The 22,660-nt window shown below is 43.3% G+C and overlaps 2 protein-coding genes across 2 annotated transcripts; both read right to left on the bottom strand.

Annotated features, from left to right (window-relative positions):
* Nucleotides 1-1,762: 1,762 nt before the first annotated feature.
* On the bottom strand, nt 1,763-6,929 carry LOC115194512 (leukotriene B4 receptor 1). Its single transcript, XM_029754254.1, has 4 exons — nt 6,524-6,929; nt 5,119-5,681; nt 3,656-3,932; nt 1,763-2,710 (listed from the first exon to the last, which is right to left on the bottom strand). Exons 2-4 carry the CDS (start codon nt 5,628-5,630, stop codon nt 2,297-2,299), a joined length of 1,203 nt encoding a protein of 400 aa, XP_029610114.1. The 5' UTR covers nt 5,631-5,681; nt 6,524-6,929; the 3' UTR covers nt 1,763-2,296.
* Nucleotides 6,930-9,996: 3,067 nt separating this feature from the next.
* On the bottom strand, nt 9,997-20,052 carry LOC115194511 (leukotriene B4 receptor 1). The gene is made up of 7 exons (XM_029754253.1): nt 19,740-20,052; nt 14,729-15,151; nt 14,096-14,365; nt 12,326-12,429; nt 11,750-11,846; nt 11,540-11,583; nt 9,997-11,389 (listed from the first exon to the last, which is right to left on the bottom strand). The coding sequence occupies exons 2-7, from the start codon at nt 15,140-15,142 to the stop codon at nt 11,068-11,070; spliced, it is 1,251 nt and encodes a 416-aa protein (XP_029610113.1). The 5' UTR covers nt 15,143-15,151; nt 19,740-20,052; the 3' UTR covers nt 9,997-11,067.
* Nucleotides 20,053-22,660: the final 2,608 nt, after the last annotated feature.

Below are 22,660 nucleotides of genomic sequence, written 5' to 3'. Positions count from 1 at the left end.
GCGTCAGGAGGGGGGTACTGTCACGAATCCCACCGAAGGTGGCTCCCCTGCCTGCTCGGGCGGCGCTCGGCGGTCGTCGTCGCCGACCTACTAGCCGCCGCTGATCCTTTTTTCCTTTTCTTTTGGTATGTCTTATTGTTTGCACCTGTCCCTCATTTGGTTTATTGATTTTGGTTATTTAAGCCTGGTTAGCCCGCCCAGTGTTGTGCGGGATTATTTAGCGTCAGGTTGTGTTTTTTTTGTATTTGGATGTGCTGCCGATCTACTACTATTATCTTTTATGCATGCTGTGCACCTGTTCTGGGCACTTTGCATTTTTTCCACACCGTTTGTGTTGGCGTCGATCGTGTTGTGTTTTATTTAATAAACACAAAGTTCCTTACCTCTGCTCTCTGCGCCTGACTCCTACCACCACTCCTAGCAACTACTGACAATATTTGTGTTAGCTGCATGTGTGACATAACTCCACCAGTCCTATTTATGATATCATTTCCAAAAATGATACCTTTTTTTTCAAAAAATAATGTTTTTTATCAATTAGTATAGTTTAGTTTAACCACAATATTTGTTGTTTTATTTGGTTTGTTCAGTCTTTTCTGGTGCATTAAACTGAAATTGCAACCAACTTCCTAAGGCTTGTTTTAAAAATAGCAATATTTTGGAGATAATTTCATTTTCAAATAACCGAAAGTGAGAGGTTGTAATCTAAATAAAGGGGAAAAGGCCCTTCTTGAACATGAGGTGAGACATTCTTACTAATCTGCTAGAGAACCAGTTTGGATTTAAATCTAACTTTTTTATGACTGACGCCTTTAGTGAGGTCTAATGTGTGGTCTAATGCTTTAATATTTAACCATTTCTGCCCTCGGAATTCATACATTATATAAAGAGGCCCATTTAATTTTGTCTGGCTGGCTGTTCCAAATAAAATGTCATCTTTTTTGCTCATATCATTTAAAAAACATCACTAGATGTAGGCAAGACCATAAGTAAATAGGTCAACTGGGATGTGACCAAGAGTTAATCAGGGTGATTTTTCCTCAAATAGACAGGTGTTGTCCTTTCCATGGTAGTAAAATTCTATCTATATTTGCTAACTTTCTATAAAAATGTATTGGAGTGAGATCATTTCTTTCTTTCGGGATATGTATACCGAGTATATCCACATCACCATCAGACCATTTTATTGGTAAACTACATGGTAATGTAAAAGTTGTATTTTTTGTGATCCAATACGTAATACAGTACACTTATCATCATTTGGTTGTGATCCCAGAGTTTTGCATTGTCAAGAATAATTTTTATCTCCTGTGGTATGGGTGGTCTTGCCTTGCAGTTAGGGCCACGAATTCTAGCACACAGATATTGTTAGGGTGTCGACAGAGGCATAAGATCAAATCTGTTTCATTACCTTACTACAGTATGTGTTTTTTTTTTTACTGCCCGTTTTATGACATCGTTGATAGCAAAAAGTTATCCAATTCCACCAAATTGTTGTTTGTCACGCTACGTTAGGTTAACTAGAAGTCACTGAATGTAATGCTTTGTGTGTGTTTAAAGTATTTGAATAATGGTGCAACTTAAACTGGCTACCCAGAACAATTTCTAATAGTTAACCACAATTACATTAGTGAGGTCGTCATGGAAATGTGAGTTTCCAAACACCGCTCCAGTCACTGACGTCATTTGGCTGGACCTCGCATGTCAGTGTCTAGAACCGTTCCTTCCCCTCTTCCTTGAAGAAATCGCTAATCTGACTCGATTTGTCAACATGTGAAAACTTTATTAACTAATGGTATAATATTTTAATTGAGAAATTGCATGAAGGCAGCCTCACAGACACACTTCCTATGAAGCACATATATCACAAATCTGAATAATGGTGCAACTAAAATCAGATACGGGTCTCCATTGCATCACCTACCCAGAACATTTTCTAATAATTAACCGCAATTACATTAGTGAGGTCATCATGGAAATGTGAGTTTCCAAACACCGCTCCAGTCACTGACGTCATTTGGCTGGACCTCGCATGTCAGTGTCTAGAACCGTTCCTTCCCCTCTTCCTTGAAGAAATCGCTAATCTGACGCGATTTGTCAACATGTGAAAACTTTATTAACTAATGGTATAATATTTTAATTCAGAAATTGCATGAAGGCAGCCTCACAGACACACTTGCTATGAAGCACATATATCACAAATCTGTTCATGAAATACATTCAATACGAATAATAATCTAGGAGTAATACAGTAGGCTGCAAAAAGTTTTTAAAAAAAAGAAAAAAAAAAGTAACACTACTCTGACTGATCAGTGGATGTCAAAGTCTTGAGCTCCTGCTTGGAGTTAACCTTGACCTCAACTCCACGCAGCTCCACTCCACTATCCCCACCCCCATCCTTTTCCTTCCCCAACCACCCCAGCTTGAGTGTCAGCGAGCGCAGGGCGGAGCTCTCGTCCGGGGCTGTGGAACCACTCCGGCTGGACCTCGTGCTGCGGGAGAAGGAGGCGGAGGTACCTCCCTCGGAGTTGGTGCCCTCGAACAGCTTGGCCATGAAGCTGAGGCCGGCCTGGCGGATGTGGGAGCTGCCGGCGAACACGTACAGCACAGGGTTCACACTGCTGCTCAGGAAGGCGAACGCCGTGACGTTGGGACGGGCCGATACAGCAGCATTGGTGAGAGTGGCGTTGCCACCCAGCAGACCAATCACCTGTGAGAGAGAGAAGGGAGGAGGGGGGAGAGAGAGTGTTGGGGGTTAGAGAGGGAAAGAAAGAGAAAGAGAGAGAGAGAGAAAGAGAAGGGAGAGAGTGACAGAGAGAGACAGTGAGAGAAAGAGAGACAGAGAAAGAGGTGAGTGAGAGAGAGAGAGAGAAAGAGAAGGAGAAAGGAGGAAAAATGTAAAGAGAATGAGGTGAAGAGTTGAGAGGAGACAGATAAACATCAGAGAGACTGATAGGGATTCTACTTATTATTCTACCTATTATTATTATTATTATAATACCTATTATTATTATAATACCTATTATTATTATTCTATCTAGTATTCTACCTATTATTATTATTATTATTATTATTACACTGTCATAGGCATCGTAAGGATTGGACCAAGGCGCAACGGGTAAAGTGCTCATCTTCTTAATTTATTTGAAATAACACTTAAACAAAAGAAACAAACGACGAAACAGTCCCATAAGGTGCACAGACTATACAGGAAATAACCACCCACAAAACACAAGTGAAAGAAACCTCAACTAAATATGGCCTCCAATTAGAGACAACGACAACCAGCTGCCTCTAATTGGAGGTCCTACCAAAAACCCAACATAGAAATAGAAAACTAGATTTAAACATAGAAATAGAAATCATAGAACCTAAACCAAAAACACACAAAACAAACACCCCCTGCCACGCCCTGACCAAACTACAATGACAAATAACCCCTTTTACTGGTCAGGACGTGACATACACCTATTATTCTACCCATTATTATAATCCTACCCATTATTATTATTCCTATTATTATATCTATTATCATTATTCTACCTATTATTATTATTCTACATATTACTAGTATTATTATTATTCTACCTGTACGACACAATGAACTGCTACATAACACATAGCACCTTTCAAATACATTGATGAACTCACGTACCTGTAAGATGTTGACCAGGTGGTAGGGCAGCCAGAAGAGAGCGAAGGCGCCGATGATGAGGAGGATGAGACGGTTTCCTCGTCCCTTGCGCTGGAACATGGCGCTGCGTAGCCGGCAGATGACGGAGGTGTAGCAGACGATGATGAAAGTGAAGGGGAGGAAGAAGCCCAGGACGGTCTCGAATAGGTACTGGAACACCTGGTGACCTACACTGCCCCAGTGGTACGGCATGCAGATGTTCATAGAGATGTTCTTGTGCAGGAAGGGCTTCAGGTTACTGGGTAGAGAGAGAGCGAGGGAGAGGGAGGGATAGAGGGAGAGCAAGAGGGAGAGTAGGAGACAGGGGGGAGAGAGAGGGTGGGGTAGAGTGATTGTTTGATTGAGACAATGGGAGCGTTCCAGATTGTTTTCATTGTACTTGTGCTGGGCAGGTTATATGGAAAGTGTTTTACAGGAACCACAAAAAAGATGACCTGGAACACAACCATTGAAACAGAGTAATGCAGAAAAGTTTAGGATTTGTATTCATTAATGATATTGTTGTTTAGAAAATATTTATAGATCAGGCATGTTCAAATCACCCTCATGAACATGTACACACTTATTCAAACAGACACAACAATACAGACTGTTGGGCAAGGCTGAAAGGAATGCCAAAGTCTTAGATTCTTAGAGACTGTGTAAACCTAGGACATTTTTTGTTAGTGTGAGAGTATTTGAATTTGATCTCTCTCGCTCGCTCTCTCTCGCTCTCTCTCTCGCTATCTCTCTCTCTCTCGCCTCTCTCTCTCTCCCTCTCTCGCTGTCTCTCTCACTCTCTTTCTCGCCTCTCTCTCTCTCTCTCTCGCCTCTCTCACACATCTCGTGCCTCTGTAACCACACCAGTCACAGATACATGGTGGTCAGAGAAAAAATTCACACAGACATACTTATCAGTGGAGGCTACAGAGGGGAGGACAGCTAATAATAATGGCTGAAATGGAGTGAATGGAATGGTACCAAATACATGGTTTTCATGTGTTTGATACCATTCCAGTCCAGCCATGATCTGCCATTCCAGCCATTATTACGAGCTGTCCTCCCCTCACTGAAACTTACGTATGTTGCATCAACATCCTGTAAACGTTTGGACTCTATTTCAGTTCTTCTTTTACAGAATAGACAGCACACAGACGTATTATACTTTGTAATATACTTATATATACCATACACTGAGTATACAAACACTAAGAACACCTGCTCTTTCCATGACATGGACTGACCAGGTTACTCCAGGTGAAAGCTATGATTCCTTATTGATGTCACTTGTTAAACCCACTTCAATCAGTGTAAATCACACACACACACACACACACACACACACACACACACACACACACACACACACACACACACACACACACACACACACACACACACACACACACACACACACACACACACACACACACACACAGCCCCACCTGCGATAGAAGGGCATGGGCAGAGCTAAGACGAATGCCAGCACCCAGATACCCAGCAGAACAGCCATCAGGGTTGTCTTGGTCCTCATCCTCTGTGACAGGAAGGGCCTCGCCACGGCCAGCCAGCGATCCATGCTCATCAAGCAGATCAGGTAGATGGAGACGTTCATGTTGACGCAGCACAGGTAGTGTACCGTCTTACAGGCCACCGCCCCGAACTCCCAGCCTCGCCTGCCTGCCAGGAAGTGCAGGAAGAGCGGGGCGCTTAGCAGCACCAGGGCGTCGGCCGCGGCGAGGTTTAAGACGAGCAGGCACGTGACAGAGCGATGCCTCACGCGGCACAGCACCGACCACACCACGAACAGGTTGCCTGGGAAACCAAAGACAAAGGCCAGGACCAGAATGGAGATACCGATCTGGTGTGAGATGGAGAGAGGAGGAGAGGAGGAGACAAGAGAAGGGGTGGAGGGGAGCAGGAGGGGAGTGGCAGAGATGGAGAGGTCTGACGCCATTTTCGAAGGGAACTGAAGAATCTGGTGTTTCTGGATCCGTGGGATAATCCACTGTAGGATAGGATAGAAATATAATTAGAACACACAGTATGAGATATAACAATGGGAAGCACACAGAGAGATGAGAGACACACAGTATGAGATATAACAATGGGAAGCACACAGAGAGATGAGAGACACACAGTATGAGATATAACAATGGGAAGCACACAGAGAGATGAGAGACACACAGGATGAGATATAACAATGGGAAGCACACAGAGAGATGAGAGACACACAGTATGAGATATAACAATGGGAAGCACACAGAGAGATGAGAGACACAGTATGAGATATAACAATGGGAAGCACACAGAGAGATGAGAGACACACAGGATGAGATGAGGATATCACATAATCGCTGAGAAGAGAATCTATCATTCAATCAAATGTATTCATCCATCCCTTTTTACATCAACATACAGTTGTCACAAGTGCTTTATGGTAAACTGGCCTAGACCCCGAAGACCAAGCAGAAGCTGTGGTGGAGGAAAACTCCATAGAAGGAAGGGGGCAGAAGATAGGACAAAGGCCAACTGGGTCCTTGTGGCTGTAATTCCATTAGGCACAAATAGACATGCAAAGATCATGTACTTATCTTGGACAAGCAAAGTCATACTGTACCCCCCCCCACACACACACACGCACACATCATCAAATACAGTCATACACACACACACACAGCATTGCATACAGTCATATATTCATGTACAAGTAATCACATAATCACTCATGCAACAATATTTACAAACAAGGGACAGTAAAGCACACATCCTCTCCGAAACATTTCATTCCAGCCAGTGTATACAATGTTAGTATCACTTAAAAATAGCTTTATACTTCACATCACTGACCTTTATGAGATGGATTTATTCTCCTTTTAACCTGGATCTTCTCAAATCCACAAGAAGTGCTTTTGTCAGCTATTTTGTCTGTCTGCCTGTCTGTCTGTCTGTCTTACTGCCTGTCTGTCTGTTTATCTGACTGTATGTCTGTCTGACTGACCTCTTGTCCGTCCGGCCGTCTACACAGGACTCAGTCCTTTTTCTCTCCTCTTTCTCTCCTCTTTCTTGTTCCTCTTCTGTCAGTCTGAAAACACAAAATACATGCTATCACCACAAGTCAGGAAGGAAGTCTGTGATCATCACATTTGACTGTGTACTTCCTACCATTACACATCCACCTAAACTCTCTCTATATATTACTGCATCCACCCAAACTCTCTCTATATATGACTCCATCCACCCTAACTCTCTCTATATATTACTGCATCCACCCTAACTCTCTCTATATAAGACTGCGTCCACCCAAGTCTGTCTAGCCTGTTTGTCTGCCTTACTGCTTGCTCTCTTTGGGCCCGATTCAGACTAAAGATAAGTACACTTAGCATGTACTTAAGTCAATAAAACATGGACTTAAGGCAACCTTTTTTACATAAGCCCATGTTAAGTCCACAAATAAAATAGTAAAAACAATTCTGCATCACTGTGTAATCTTTCTGACGATCCTTTCCATTTCCCATGTGAGCTGAATGGTAGATAACCTCCAGCCCTCACATGATAGCTTTAAGGAGGAATGAATGTGTTTGGTTGTGATCAAAAATCACAGTTTACAAATGCACTATATGATGTTTACTACACTGGGTATACCGAACATTAGGAACACCTTCCTAATATTAGGTTGCCCCACCCCCTTTTGCCCTCAGAACAGCCTCAATTCGCCAGGGGCAAGGACTCTACAAGTTGTCGAAAGCGTTACATAGGAATGCTGGCCCATGTTCATTCCAATGCTTCTCACAGTTGTGTCAAGTTGTCTGGATGTCCTTTTGGTGGTAGACCATTGTTGATACACATGGGAAACTGTTGAGCGTGAAAACCCCAGCAGCGTTGCAGTTTACATTTACATTACATTTTAGTCATTTAGCAGACGCTCTTATCCAGAGCGACTTACAGTAGTGAATGCATACATTTCATACAATTTCATACATATCATACATTTTTTTTCTGTGCTGGCCCCCCGTGGGAAGTTGTTCTTGACACAAATTGACACAAGTTCTTGACACAAATTGGTGGGCATGGCACATACTACCATACTCCGTTCAAAGGCACTTAAATAGTTTTTATCTTTTGTATCTGGATGCTGGCCTTCGTCTTTGCCCTTCTATCGCAGGTGGGGCAGTGTGTATGTATGTATGTATGTATGTATGTATGTATGTATGTATGTATGAGAGAGAGAGAGAGAGAGAGATTTTGTTTTCCCATTCACCCTCTGAATGGCACATACACAGAAGGCTTAAAAATCCTTCTTTAACCCGTCTCCTCCCCTTCATCTACACTGATTGAAGTGGGTTTAACAAGTAACATCAATAAGGGATCATAGCTTTCACTTGGATTCACCTGCTCAGTCTATGTCATGGAAAGAACAGGTGTTCTTAATGTTTTGTGTACTCAGTGTATGGTATATAAATACATTATACAGTATAATAAGTCTGTGTGCTGTCTATTATGTAGAGTCAAAATGTTTACAGGATGTTGATGCTACTACCTAAGTATGTCTGTGTGAATGTGTTCTCTGACCACCGTGGATCTCTGACTGGTGATTGCTCTGTTACTCATCAGACCAGTTCAAGCAGTGGCCAGTTAGCTCTGAGTGTGTGTTACAGTGGAACTGTGAGAATACAGATAACAACATGATGAGGACGCCAAATAGTTCTACTAGTACACATTAATGGGACGCTGAAGAGATTAGGTATTTTTGTCTCTGATGTGTTGCGTAATGTCTATGTGATTTTCCATGAGGGGGAGTTGACAAGTGTGTTGTAAAGGGCAGTTATGTGTCTCAACATCATGTCTCAAACAACTTCCTCCCACTCAAAGACAAATAATTTCATAATCACTTGACGATTACCTCTCTCTCTCTCTGTCTGTCTGTCTGTCTGTCTATCTGTACGTCTCTCTCTCTCTGTCTCTGTCTAGCGTTCCCATTTACTGTCTCTCTCCATCTGTCTCCTCTTTCGTCTGTCTGTCTGTCTGTCTGTCTGTCTGTCTGTCTGTCTGTCTGTCTGTCTGTCTGTCTGTCTGTCTGTCTGTCTGTCTGTCTGTCTGTCTGTCTGTCTGTCTGTCTGTCTGTCTGTCTGTCTGTCTGTCTGTCTGTCTGTCTGTCTGTCTGTCTGTCCCCTTTCCTTTCTGTCTCCATCTTTCTCTGTCTCCCCTTTCCTGTCTCTGTCTTTCTCTCTCTCAGGATGGAAGCCACATCATGGACTACCACCATCACCTACTTCTCCACCAATTAATCCGCTTCAAACCCATCCCCGTCTCTTCCTTATTCTATTGGTATCTCCTTTCTTCTGGTTGCTATGGCCATGGGTCTCCATGGGAACCTCCTAGTGGTGTGGACCATCCTGTTCTGCCTGCAACAACGTTCCATCACCTCCATCCTCTTCCTCCAGTCGGCGGCCACCAACACGATCGTCCTGCTCACCGCTCCTTTCTTCATTCGCCAGTTCTTCACGGGCGAAGTCTGGGAGTTGGGAGAGGGCGCGTGTAAGCTCCTGCACTACGTCTGCAGCATCTTTCATGTACCTCAGCATCCTGTTGGTCACCCTGATGGGCGTCGATCGACACCTGCGTGGGGATTGGCCCTTCGTGTCCTAGCGCATCCGCCCACCAGACATAGAATATTCCTTCATCTTGCAATTTGAGTGATTTTAGTACAGCACATGCTCTCATATTGTGTTCTCAGTTTTCCATAAAATATGTTGCAGGTTTTTGTTTATTCTATATCCACAAGTATTCTTATAGGTATGGATATAGCTTCTACACAGTATAATCAATCAGTCAAACATTGTTCTTAATGCAATTAATTGTAACAGACAAGTACTGCAATTCAGCTAGATACAATATGCAATTACATTCATTGAAGACACTCTTACTAAAACGTAAGTAGGCTGGGAATCCTGAAGATGCAAGACACTTTAATAATGAAGTAAATCAAATCCTATTGTTTCTTGTCTCATCCATTCTACCCGGTGTTTCATTATTCCCTAGAGACGGTCGTTGCGTTCCTGGTCCCCTTCGGCATCATGGCAATCTGCTCATACTTTAGTATCCGGCCACACCCGCTGGCACCACCGCACCTACAGGAAGAACAACCGCATCCTCGCCCTGTTAGTGGTGACCTTTGCCCTATTTTGGGCTTAATACCACGTTGTCTATGTGCTGCACATGAGCAATGGATACTATGCCATAATTACCCAGAGCTAATACCACACTGTATGAGAGTGAGACTGAAAAAATCACATTAATATAAAAATCGACTGTATTTCCTCAAAGTTCCCACAATTGTTTTATTGTCATTATTCAAGGTAAAAATGAGACATGATTTCCTTGTTTCAAGTGGGGACCGGTCTCTCCGGATCATTCCCAGGGTTGCAAGGGGTTCTGTCTGAGGGCCAGAGCAGTGGCCACAGCTTTAGCTTATCTCAGCAGTGCTGTCAACCCTCTGCTCTACGCCATGGCAGGCTCAGAGGGGGGGGGGGGCACAGCTGCTGGAGGTTGACAGCCTCCAGCATGGACACGCCCAGCAGGAGACCAGCATGATGGGAGCGGGAGAGAGAAAGAGGAGAACGAAGGAGTTGGGGAGCTGGATGAAGAGGTAAAAAAGGGGAGAACGGTTCCAGGAAAAAGAGAGGGGGAGGAGAAAGAAGGAAAAGAATGGCCTGAAGGTAGAGAAATTACTGGAGAGACTGTGAAGGACCTGCATGCTACTGCCTGCCAGCCAGTCATGACTCTTCTGTGAGTGGTCTTCTTCTCCCTTTAAGAGTTTCCTAATCAATGGATGGCAGCCAAATCTAATCTGAGAAAATTGTGTTTTATTTTCTTGCTCTGGCCCAACATGGCAACATGTCTTAATGCTTTTGAGAAAATATATGAAGCAAAAAAAGTCTGAAAATATTACAGTGCTCTTTTTACTGTACTTACAGCAGTATACCACACACACACACACACACACACACACACACACACACACACACACACACACACACACACACACACACACACACACACACACACACACACACACACACACACACACACACACACACACACACACACACACACACAAATATAGAAAGAGAGACAGTCAGTCAGACAGACAAGACATACCGGTAAGATCATTTATAAAGTTCACCCCCCTCACCTGCTGAGCTTGAAGCACCACCTCTAAAAACAGAGATATGGTTCAGTCAGTAAGTCAGTCATGACCCATTAGGAAACATGACTTGTACTTACATCTAGTGGCTGCCGAGGGCGAACTGCAGGAAACCAGTCTTAGGAAGTGTTTTCCCAACAAAATAGCTTCCGCCACCATAGCGTCCAACTACCAGCCCAGAGTGTCCCTATTTGCCATTTTTCACAGGTTTCACACAGATGGGGCTCACAACATTTGCGCTGGTCGTGGATTCTAGCTCTCCTTCCTTTTCTTTCAGCCCGAACCCCTCTACATCCCTGTCTCTCTCTCGGCTGTTCTGGCTGTTCTGGCGGTTCTTCCTGGTCCCAGAGTCCAGCGCAGTGCCCTCGAACAGACGGGCCATGAAGGCAAAGCCTTCCCGCCGGATATAGGACTTGCCGGCGAAGGTGTACAGGACCGGGTTGGCACAGCTGCTGATGAATGCCAGGGCCGATGTGACCGCGCGGCAGGACTGCCAGATAAGGTCCAGTCTGGAGGAAGGGTGGATATGAAAACAGCAAAAAATGTTTTTTATTAAAATGTAGTTAGGGATTTGATAACAATACACTACAAATTATATATGTGATGAGGTGAGGATCTTATGAAACAGTAATTTAGGAAAAACTTTTCAGAAAGCCTACCTTGCTTTTATAGCTGAATCTTGAGGAGAAAGTGCTGCGGCAACCTGTAAGGACATATTCCATCTATGAGAACAGATTTCATCACAACAGACAGCCCAGTTACAGCGGGACCTACTGTTTCAGCCCTGTTAAGAAGTGTGAGGCCCTGGCTATAACTCAGACATACACACACACACACACACACCACACACGCACGCACACACACCCTACCTGCACAATGTTGATGACATGGTAGGGCAGCCAGAAGATTCCAAAGGTGACCACGATGGTTAGGATGAGTTTCTCACTGTGGATCCTCCTCCTGAACCTGGTCAAATCAAATAAAACGTTTTTTATACAGAGTTTTAAGTGTTTTTCCCCGAATTCCAAATGGTGGAAAATCATAACAGACCTTAATGGTCCTTGATGCAAATGTACCAGATTTCAGGACTCTAGATCACACGGGGTGAGGGGAATGGCCTTTAAAAAGTTTGTTTTCTCAATCACTTGTTATAGCGTTACCATGTGGCCAATTGGCATGGCATTGCATGCGAGTGTGTGGCCCTTGGACCTTTACCATCATGCAAAATATTCCCCCTACCATCAAAAAGGATTTTTTTTAAATTCTCCACATTTTTCACAAAATAACCAAAATAATAATATGAATGCCAACAAATACAATATTTGTATATACTGGCTTGAATAAATAATAACTAATAGTAAAAAGTGAGAAAATAAAAACAATACATGTAGACAAATATGAAATGAAGGCAGAAATAAAAGGAAGATAGTAAAACAGCAGTGGACCTGGTTTGTCTGATCCTCCGCAGGATGCAGATGTAGCTGCCTACAATCAACCCGTAAGGAACTACAAATCCCAGCACCGTCTCCAACGTGTACTGGAGCACCACCTGCGCTGAGAGAATGGGACGTGTACTGTATCAGCATAGAGATCACCTTGATCGGTTAGCATTAGTGACACTATATACAGTCAGGTCCATGAGTATTTGGACAGTGACACAATTTACCTCATTTTGGCTCTGTACGTGGCCACAATGGATTTGAAAGGAAAAAATCAAGATGTGCTTTAAGTGTAAGTGGGGCTCAAAAGTAATTGGACAAACTAACAAAATCATAAATTAAATAGTGAGATTTAATGTGTGGTTGCAAATCCTTTGCAGTCAATGACTTCCTGAATTCTGGAACCCCTAGACATCACCAGGTGCTGGGTTTCTTCCCTGGTGATGCTCTGCCAAGCCTTAGCTGCAGCCGTCTTCAGTTCCTGCTTGTTCTTGCGGCGTTTTGCCTTCAGCAAGTGAAATGCATGCTCATTTGGATTCAGGTCAGGTGATTGTCTTGGCCATTGCAGAACATTCCACTTTTTTTGCCTTAAAAAAAGTATTGATTTGCTTTCGCAGTATGCTTCGGGTCATTGTCCATCTGCACTGTGAAGCGCCGTCCAATGAGTTTTGAAGCATTTGGCTGAATCTGAATTCTGGTACAAGTTGATATTTGTCTCTGTCCATAGGATGTTGTTCCAGAACTGTACAGGCTTTTTAGTGTTTTTAAGGCAAACTCTAATCTGGTTATCATGTATTTGAGGTTTACCAATGGTTTATATCTTGTGGTTAACCCTCTGTATTTACTCTGGTGAAGTCTTCTCTTCATTGTTGACTTTGACACAGACACGCCTACCTTCTGGAGGGTGTTAATGATCTGTCCAACTGTTGGGAAGGGGTTTTTCTTCACCAGGGAAATAATTATTCTATCATCCACCACAGTTGTTTTATGTTCCTGAGCTCGGCAGTGCGTTCTTTATTTTTAATAATGTACCTAATAGTTGATTTGGACACACCTAATGTTTCTGATATCTCTCTGATGGGTCTGTTTCGATTTTTCAACCTAATGATGGCTTTCTTCACTGGCAGTGACAGCTCTTTTAACTTCCTATTGAGGGTTAACAGCAATAGATTTTAAATGCAAATGCCACACTTGAAATTAACTCTAGACCTTTTATCTGCTTACTTGTAAATGAACAAAGGAGGGAATAACACACACCTGGCCATGGAAAAGATGAGCAACAAATTGTCCAATTACTTTTGCTCTCTTAAAAAGGGTCAGACCACATATAACAAGTGTTGTTAATCCTACACCATTCACCCAATTTGGATGTAAATAGCCTCACATTAAAGCTGAATGTTTGCACTTTCCGCGCATATTTATTATTTAACTTCAACTTCAATATGCTGTGGTAGACAGCTAAAATAATAACAACTTGGTAAATGTCCAAATATTTATGGGCCTGACTGTGTACAAAATCAATGTACTGTAAGCTCCATACCTTGCAATGTTTTTATGGATGATCTGACTACAGATAAGAATGGGAATAAACAGGTAACTACGGTGATAGAAAGCTCCCATGTAAAGTCCGTACTTTTTTGTTCCCTCACCTGAAATACATTCACGGTTTGATTGGTTGTTCTTTCCCCCTCCCCTGTCAGTCACTCCAGGAGTGAAGATAATTAGCAAAGTAAGGAATGAATTCAGTTGGTAAATAAGGAAGTAAGTGTCACTCACTTGACTCTGCTGCTTGTGAAATGACTCACACACCATACGGCTCCTCCTGTTGGGGTACGTGGCCGTCAGTTGGTGTCTGAACAGCAACGCGGGGATGGATGCGACCAGCACCAGGATCCACAGTACCAGCACCCACCGCAGCACTGCCTTCCGGCCAGCGAGGGCAGCAACGCGCCGAGGCCACACCACAGCCACCAGCCTATGCAGGCTCATCAGCATGATCAGCTGGATGGAGGCGTACATGTTGGCCAGGCACAGGTAGAAGAGTATCTGATCCAGACAAGAAGAGAGCAACTTTTTCTTGTCATTTCAAAAGGATAAGGATTCAATGAAAATGTACTCACTGCATGTCAAGTGGCAATGGGTGTTTTCAAACACCTGGGCAGAAAATGACATCATTGGAACATTTACATATTGGTTACATTCCAGGCCGACTACATTGCAGTCATTGCGTTGCATCAACCAATGGTTGCGTGCTACGTCATCGACTGCGCAGCTGGGCATCAGATTGCTATTTCATATGATGTGGTAAGCAGATATGTTAAACACCTATACAGGCGTTGTGAGATCTGGCAGATGTCTACAGTGTAGTCTGCCTGGAATGCGGCAATCAGCAAAAAGAAGAGCCTCCACCTTGCACATGATATCGCCAAAAATCCATGTCTTCTTCACAAGGTACACGATGAAGAACGGCGTGAGCGCTATGAGCGAGCCGTCGGCCACTGCCAGATTGAGGATGAGGAGGGTGGTGACGGAGCGGCGGCGGGCGCGTGCCAGGATGCTCCAGATGATGAAGAGGTTGCCAGGGACGCCAAGGAGAAACACCAGACCTAGGATGAGCGCCCCTACTGTTGTGGAGGTGGTATTACCCACAATGCTTTGGTTTGCCGCGAAAACAGACATAGTGGTGTTACGGACGTGGTTGGAGGCGGAAAGGAACAGGGAGGGGGGCGTAGTGGAGGAGAACGGAGAAAGGGACAAGGAGGGTTTTGTGAGGGATGTGAGGGATGGAGGGATGATTTGGGGGATGGTTTGGTTGTGGGCCATGGCGGTGATCTGCAAGGGACAGAAAGGTCAAAGGTTCAATGAAAACACTGAGGTAGAAGTGTTACTAACTTGTATCTGCAGCAATGTTGAATAGTTTGTGGTGGTATAGGATACAGACCTGGGTTCCAATACCTGTGCTTGATTGAGCTTGCCTGGCTTAATAACCCAATAGAACAGTCTTAAAACTGCAAATCCCACCCATCTGACACTCCAGGCATGGTAGACCAAAAGCTCAAAGTATTTGAAAGATTTCAAATAACGTTTGAACGCAGGTCTGATAGAGTATGAAACAAGCTTAGGTGTATGAGAGGCTGTGAGCGTAGGACTTTAAGTGGTAAAGATACAGAGAATGCATTTGCATTGAAGAGGATGCAGTCCCATAATCCATTCAGACACTGTGGTGGTTCTAATTGTAAGTCAAACATGTATAGCTTAGGCCAGGGTTTCCCAAGCCCCACCCATGGGTGCACGTTTTGTTTCTTGCCCTAGCGCTACACAGCTGATTCAAATAATTAAAGCTTGATGAAGAGTTGGTCATGTGAATCAGCTGTGTAGCGCTAGGGTAAAAAACAAAACCGTGCACCCGGGGGGCGCTCCAGGACCGACTTTGGGAAACCCTGGCCTAAAATATACATGTTTGAGTTGCAATTAAGCCACTGGAGTGCAGGCAGCGACTGACTGGATTTATCACACTCACTCTCAGACATATTTAATACACCTAATGTACAGTAATGCTGGTGTGTGTCTACACGAGACAGAGGAGAGAAGATAATATAGAGGAGAGAATATCATGTAGACAGAGGAGAGAGGATCATGTATACAGAAGAGGAGGCTAATATAGAGGAGAGAAGATAATGTAGACAGAGGAGAGAGGATCATGTATACAGAAGAGGAGGCTAATATAGAGGAGAGAAGATAATGTAGACAGAGGAGAGAGGATCATGTATACAGAAGAGGAGGCTAATATAGAGGAGAGAAGATAATGTAGACAGAGGAGAGAGGATCATGTATACAGAAGAGGAGGCTAATATAGAGGAGAGAAGATAATGTAGACAGAGGAGAGAGGATCATGTATACAGAAGAGGAGGCTAATATAGAGGAGAGAAGATAATGTAGACAGAGGAGAGAAGCTAATATAGAGGAGAGAATATCATGTAGACAGAGGAGAGAGGATCATGTATACAGAGGAGGAGGCTAATATAGAGGAGAGAAGATAATGTAGACAGAGGAGAGAGGATCATGTATACAGAAGAGGAGGCTAATATAGAGGAGAGAAGATAATGTAGACAGAGGAGAGAAGCTAATATAGATCATGTAGATTTATAAACAGAAAAGACGAGAGGAGATCAGTGAGACACAGTCAGGGCGTGAGAGAGAGAATACCTTCAGGACAAATTCAAACATCCTGGTATTAATGTGGGTTTAGATGTGGTATTAACAGATAGCTGTGAGTGATTCGCTAATGGAGAATACATTCCCCTGTTGGGTAGCAACTGGGTGGTGCATGTGTGTGTGCGTGTGCGTGTGTGTATGTATGTGTGTGCGTGTATGTGCGTGTGCGTGCGTGTTTGTGTGCGTATCTGTGTGTGTATGTGCATGCGTGGGTTTGTGTGAGTGTGTGTACGTGTGTGTGTGTGTGTGTGTGTGTGTGTGTGTGTGTGTGTGTGTGTGTGTGTGTGTGTGTGTGTGTGTGTGTGTGTGTGTGTGTGTGCATGCATACACACTCCTTCTACTCTACATTACTTGACTTCAAATTCTGCAAAAGCTTTTATTAGGATGTCTACATCTTTTAGCTTCCTGAATAAACTTCAAAGCAACAGACATAAATTCCTCGAAACCTGTGTGTTATTTCTTCCTAAAGCCTGTGTTTTTATTTTGTCTGAGGCTGAAACACTGGGAGGAGTCCATGTGTAGGAGTGTTGAGGAATTGTAACAGGTTTCTAATTCCAAACCAGCATGACCAGACTTGACTGGTAAAATAAACACTAAGTCTTGTAGCTACAATGTTTGTTTGAGAAATCATTCTACCTCCCTCCGAGGACTGTTTCAAATCACTGTCTGCCTTCGAAATGGCACTCTGTTCCCTATGTAGTGCACTACTTTTGGCCCTATTGGGCATAAGATACTATTTCAGACGATCCTATATCTCAGTGTTTGGTGTGGAGAAGGCCATGGCGTGAGAATACGTTTAATATTTAACATGACAATCTAATCTATCCTGTGTTTCCCTTGCAAATATGGTATTGTATAGGCTTCTCTTATCCCATGCACTCACACCTGTAATAATAATCAACTCACGTGCGTCCACATCACAGGAGGTTGGTGGCACCTTAATTGGGGAGGATTGGCTCATGGTAATGGCTGTAGCTAAATAGGTGGAATGGTTTCAAACACATCAAACATATGGAAACCACACGTTTGACCTCATTCCATTTATTCCATTCCAGCCATTACAATGAGCCTGTCCTCCTATATATCCTCACACCAGCCTCCCCTGGTGCACATGAACACACACTGTATACTATACATGGGCTATATGCAAATATTACAGTACATTGCACATCTAAGTAAATCTTAATGTACTTCTCTTATCAAGTAATAACTTGACAGAAATTCAACACACATCGAAAATATTTCAATTATTATTGTTTACAATTGTTGGTCATTTAGCAGACACTCTTATGCAGAGCGATTTACAGGAGCAATTAGGGTTAAGTGCCTTGCTCAAGGGCATATTGACAGATTATTCACCTTGTCAGCTTGGGATTCAAACAAGCGACCTTTCATTTACTGGCCCAACACTCTCACCACTAGGCTACTCAGTAAAATAACAATCCTTATAATCTAGGACTCAGAGGCGCCCACACACACACAAATCCCAAATGAACCTCTTTGCACCCTCACAGTAGTTCTTATTGTAATTCTGCTGTAATTCTGAGTGATTATGAGTGTGTACTATGGTGTGGGAGTCAATTAATTAATTTCTACAATGTCATTTACGCGTTAAATATCAAGCATGGCTTAGAAGTGCACGGCTAGCTAGGCTCTGTAACAGGTCGTGAGAGAATAGATCTTTAGAGTATTAGACAGTTCAGGGAGACTTCTGTGCGTTGTATTGTAGTCCCATGGAGTTAGCTAGAAGACTAATCATGTGCATTGTACTGTAGCCCATGGAGTTAGCTAGAAGACTAATCATGTGCATTGTACTGTAGTCCCATGGAGTTAGCTAGAAGACTAATCATGTGCGTTGTACTGTAGTCCCATGGAGTTAGCTAGAAGACTAATCATGTGCGTTGTACTGTAGTCCCATGGAGTTAGCTAGAAGACTAATCATGTGCATTGTACTGTAGTCCCATGGAGTTAGCTAGAAGACTAATCATGTGCATTGTACTGTAGTCCCATGGAGTTAGCTAGAGGACTAATCATGTGCATTGTACTGTAGTCCCATGGAGTTAGCTAGAAGACTAATCATGTGCATTGTACTGTAGTCCCATGGAGTTAGCTAGAAGACTAATCATGTGCATTGTACTGTAGTCCCATGGAGTTAGCTAGAGGACTAATCATGTGCATTGATCTGTAGTCCCATGGAGTTAGCTAGAGGACTCATCATGTGCATTGTACTGTAGTCCCATAGAGTTATCTAGAGGACTCATCGTGTGCATTGACTGTAGTCCCATAGAGTTAGCTAGAGTACTAATCATGTGCAATGTACTGTAGAACCAAGAGTTAGCTAGTGGACCTGTTTTTGCATGTCACAATCACCATGATGGGACAGATACAACAATGAGTCCTATAACTCTATTTGTAGAGTGCTTATCTGTCCTCTTTCACACATGTACACGACCGTATTATACACCTTGTGAATTGGAAATGTGTTGTTTTGTGTATACCAACTCTCCCTGAGAGAAACCTTTTAGAGAGTGGAGTCACGGCTAAATGGACACTGTGTGTAGAGAACACTATATCATTTTCCCCACCATTGAGAGCAACAGCTGACACACTCAAAAGGGCCCAGACTCACAGAGAGAAACAAGTTAGGACTGCTCTTGGGCACAACAGTAGAAAAGCTCCTACGCACACTAGCATATTATACATACCTTAGAGAGAAAGGGAGAGAAGAGAAAGCGAGGAGCGAGGATACTCTGATTCATAGAGTTGCTATTGGGCTCATTATCACTCATGTGATGTTCAATTGAGAACAGCTGGTCACATCCACCGAACAATTAAATAACAACAGTACTACTTTCTGCAAACAATTAGAATGTTTAATGTGGTGTCAAGTACACACCAGGGTATGTGTGTATCAAGTGTCTCAGAGTAGGCGTGTCGATCTAGGATCAGGTCCCCGTCTGTCCATGCATTTGCATTTATTATGATCTGAAAGGCAAACTGATCCTAAATCAGCACTTTGAGAGGCTTAATAGGATACATACTGCCCCAGGACTATCAAACCATATCTGATAGCTCCTGCTAGAGTTTACTTCACTTGATATTGCATTACTTTAATGTACTTTATTTTACTGTCTATTCCCATTGACTGACCGGACCACAATCAGGAGGGAGGTTGGGGACGAAAGAGGACTGAAAACAAACTCACCAAATAGTCCTAATCCTGGGGTAGAGAAAGAGATGGAGAAGAGGCAGGGACAAACGTCCTTTATTTCATTTCTTCTAGTCTTGATGGTGTATATATTCTTCCTACTTTTCTCAGTACTCCTCTTTCTCTCCACGTGTTCTCTCCTCTCTATCCCTCTTCCTCTCTATCACTCTGTATTTTCACTGATCTGTCATGCTTGCAGTAGCGTGCTGTAGCAGAGTAAAGGGGGTGTGTCGTGTTCCCTCCTCATCTTTCAACATCTCCCTCCACACCTGATCATACATGAGGTAATGTATCTTGTAATGTAGTGTTAATGTGTAATGACACCTCCTGGCCATAGAGATAAGGGTGACACACACACACACACACACACACACACACAGTAAAAACAGGTGAATCAGACACTTTCCCCTCCCACATCTGACTGTTTCACAATCTATCATCACATCCTACTTTACAGAGAGAGAAAGAGAGAGAGAAAGAGAGAGAGAGAGAGAGAGAGAGAGAGAGAGAAAGAGAGAACTTCTTGATTAACTGACAAACATTCCAGGAGTAATTATATAATGCTAAAGCCAATCATAGTGAGTTGTATCTACAATTAAGAACAATTGATTACTATAACAATTGATTGAGAGTGTAAGAGAGAGAGAGAGAAACAACCAGAGATTTAAACCCTGTTATAACCTTTATTATTGACCCCTCAAACAGCATCATCAGTACCTTGATCTACTCTACGTAGTTGATTATAAACATCATACAACTGCAGATATTTGAAAGGAAATTGAAGAAAGTAGCTGAGTTAGTGGGTATTAAATCAATAGATTAGCGGTGTTGTTTATAGCTTGCCATCTCCATCTGTTGGACAGCCTTATGATGGTTGATCAAGCAGTAAGCTAACTTGCCCAATCAAATCTATCCAATGATCAGTCAGGGGCAAATCGTAACTTCCACCTAATTAGAATTTCCATTCCCATTGACGTCAATGCGTGACTAATTGAAAATTCAACCTAAATGGAGTTTAGGATTCTCCCGGAGGTATGTATTACCACATGTAACACACCAATAAGTTAACATTTAACATTATTACCAGACACCCATATTGATTCATCAACATACATAGATAATAATTACTAATGACTGTTGATTAATATTCATATTCACTATTTGACATGAAACTGAAAATATATTGTGATGAATCTGACTGTACACGATTAAAACAGTAAAGTAAATAAATATCTAAAGATCCAATCAGAAAAGAGCATTATAAAGCTTTACTCTGGTGTGGTGACCTCTACCACAGTTCACACAGCTCTGAGGTATCATTAGTGTGCTGATAACAAACCCCAGACTCCTTATAGAGGGGCTGACTGAATGTTGTCTGAACTCTATGGAGGAGGGTCATTGTGTCAGAAACTCTAGTTGAATGTGAACGTTAAATATGAAAACAATTAGTTTGATCAAAGTCATTTGCAGTACCAGTAGGGTAAAACCCAGGATAGAGGGGCTGAGGGAACATGGTCTGGACTGCGGAGGAGGGTCATTGTGTCAGAAGAGATGCTGTAGAAGGACAGAGTACCAGCCTTGTGATCCAGGTACACTCCTACTCTGGGGGAGGGGGGGGGAAGTTCTGGAGGAAGCTAGGCCACCAGTACAGAAGTTGGAGAATTTTGTATATTTCAAACACCTGAATCTGCTCTTTTCTGCAATCGACACAGATCCTACTCTCTCACATATACTATAGTAGCCCAAGGCTATGGAGAGAACATTTCGTTTTTGTCTGCCCTGAATGCTTATTCATTGACCTTTGCTTCCCGCCTTTGACAAAACATTAGGGGAAAATCCTGCTCATCCTCTAGTGACATGTTAGACCAGGGCAGGCTGAGTACAGACTTACCATCTAGTGAGATATTAGACCAGGGCAGACAGGGCACAGACTTACCCTCTAGTGACGTTAGACCAGGGCAGGCTGAGTACAGACTTACCATCTAGTGAGATATTAGACCAGGGCAGACAGGGCACAGACTTACCCTCTAGTGACGTTAGACCAGGGCAGGCTGAGTACAGACTTACCATCTAGTGAGATATTAGACCAGGGCAGACAGGGCACAGACTTACCCTCTAGTGACATGTTAGACCAGGGCAGGCTGAGTACAGACTTACCATCTAGTGAGATATTAGACCAGGGCAGACAGGGCACAGACTTACCCTCTAGTGACGTTAGACCAGGGCAGGCTGAGTACAGACTTACCATCTAGTGAGATATTAGACCAGGGCAGACAGGGCACAGACTTACCCTCTAGTGAGATATTAGACCAGGGCAGACAGAGCTGCTTCCGGTCACAACTTGCAGACTTGTTTACGCTGCTGTGCGTTTTTGTTGCCGTTTTTACTTTGCTACCTGACGGTTTTTACTTTTTCATTACCGTATATTTTTACTTTTTCCCTCACTCAACTTTTTTTTCATTCAACTTTCCTACCCCGGAGGTTTTATCTGGACATGGTTCGTCAGGACTTCAAACAGCCGAAGCTAAGTAACATTAACATGATGCCTTCTAATTGCAGTCGTTGTACTCATAATATACAGGAGAACGATCGCCTTACGGCAAGGATAGCTGTGCTGCAAGCCCAGCTTCAGACGCAATCGTTAGGCAAGGGTCATTTCAGTGTAGGAAAGGATGAAACAGCGTCTGTGCCACCAGCAAGTACAGATAGTAACGTTAGTATAAACCCCCTCGCACGGTCCCTGCAGCCGAACATCTTTCTCATGGCTTCTGGAGGGAAACGCTGTAGGAATGCTCAACCGGTGTCGCTTATTCAGCCGACAGAAACTTTCAACCGGTTCTCCCCATTAAGCGAGTCGGAGTCGGAGGCCGAGACTTCTCTGGTCTCTGCTCCTCCCGTTGTGGGGTCTGAGACGCCGA

This window comes from Salmo trutta, chromosome 5 (genome assembly GCF_901001165.1).
Source record: "Salmo trutta chromosome 5, fSalTru1.1, whole genome shotgun sequence".
Taxonomy (NCBI): Eukaryota; Metazoa; Chordata; class Actinopteri; order Salmoniformes; family Salmonidae; genus Salmo; species Salmo trutta.
Note: the sequence above shows the minus strand (reverse complement) of the source record. Positions and strands in the feature narration are given on the sequence as shown.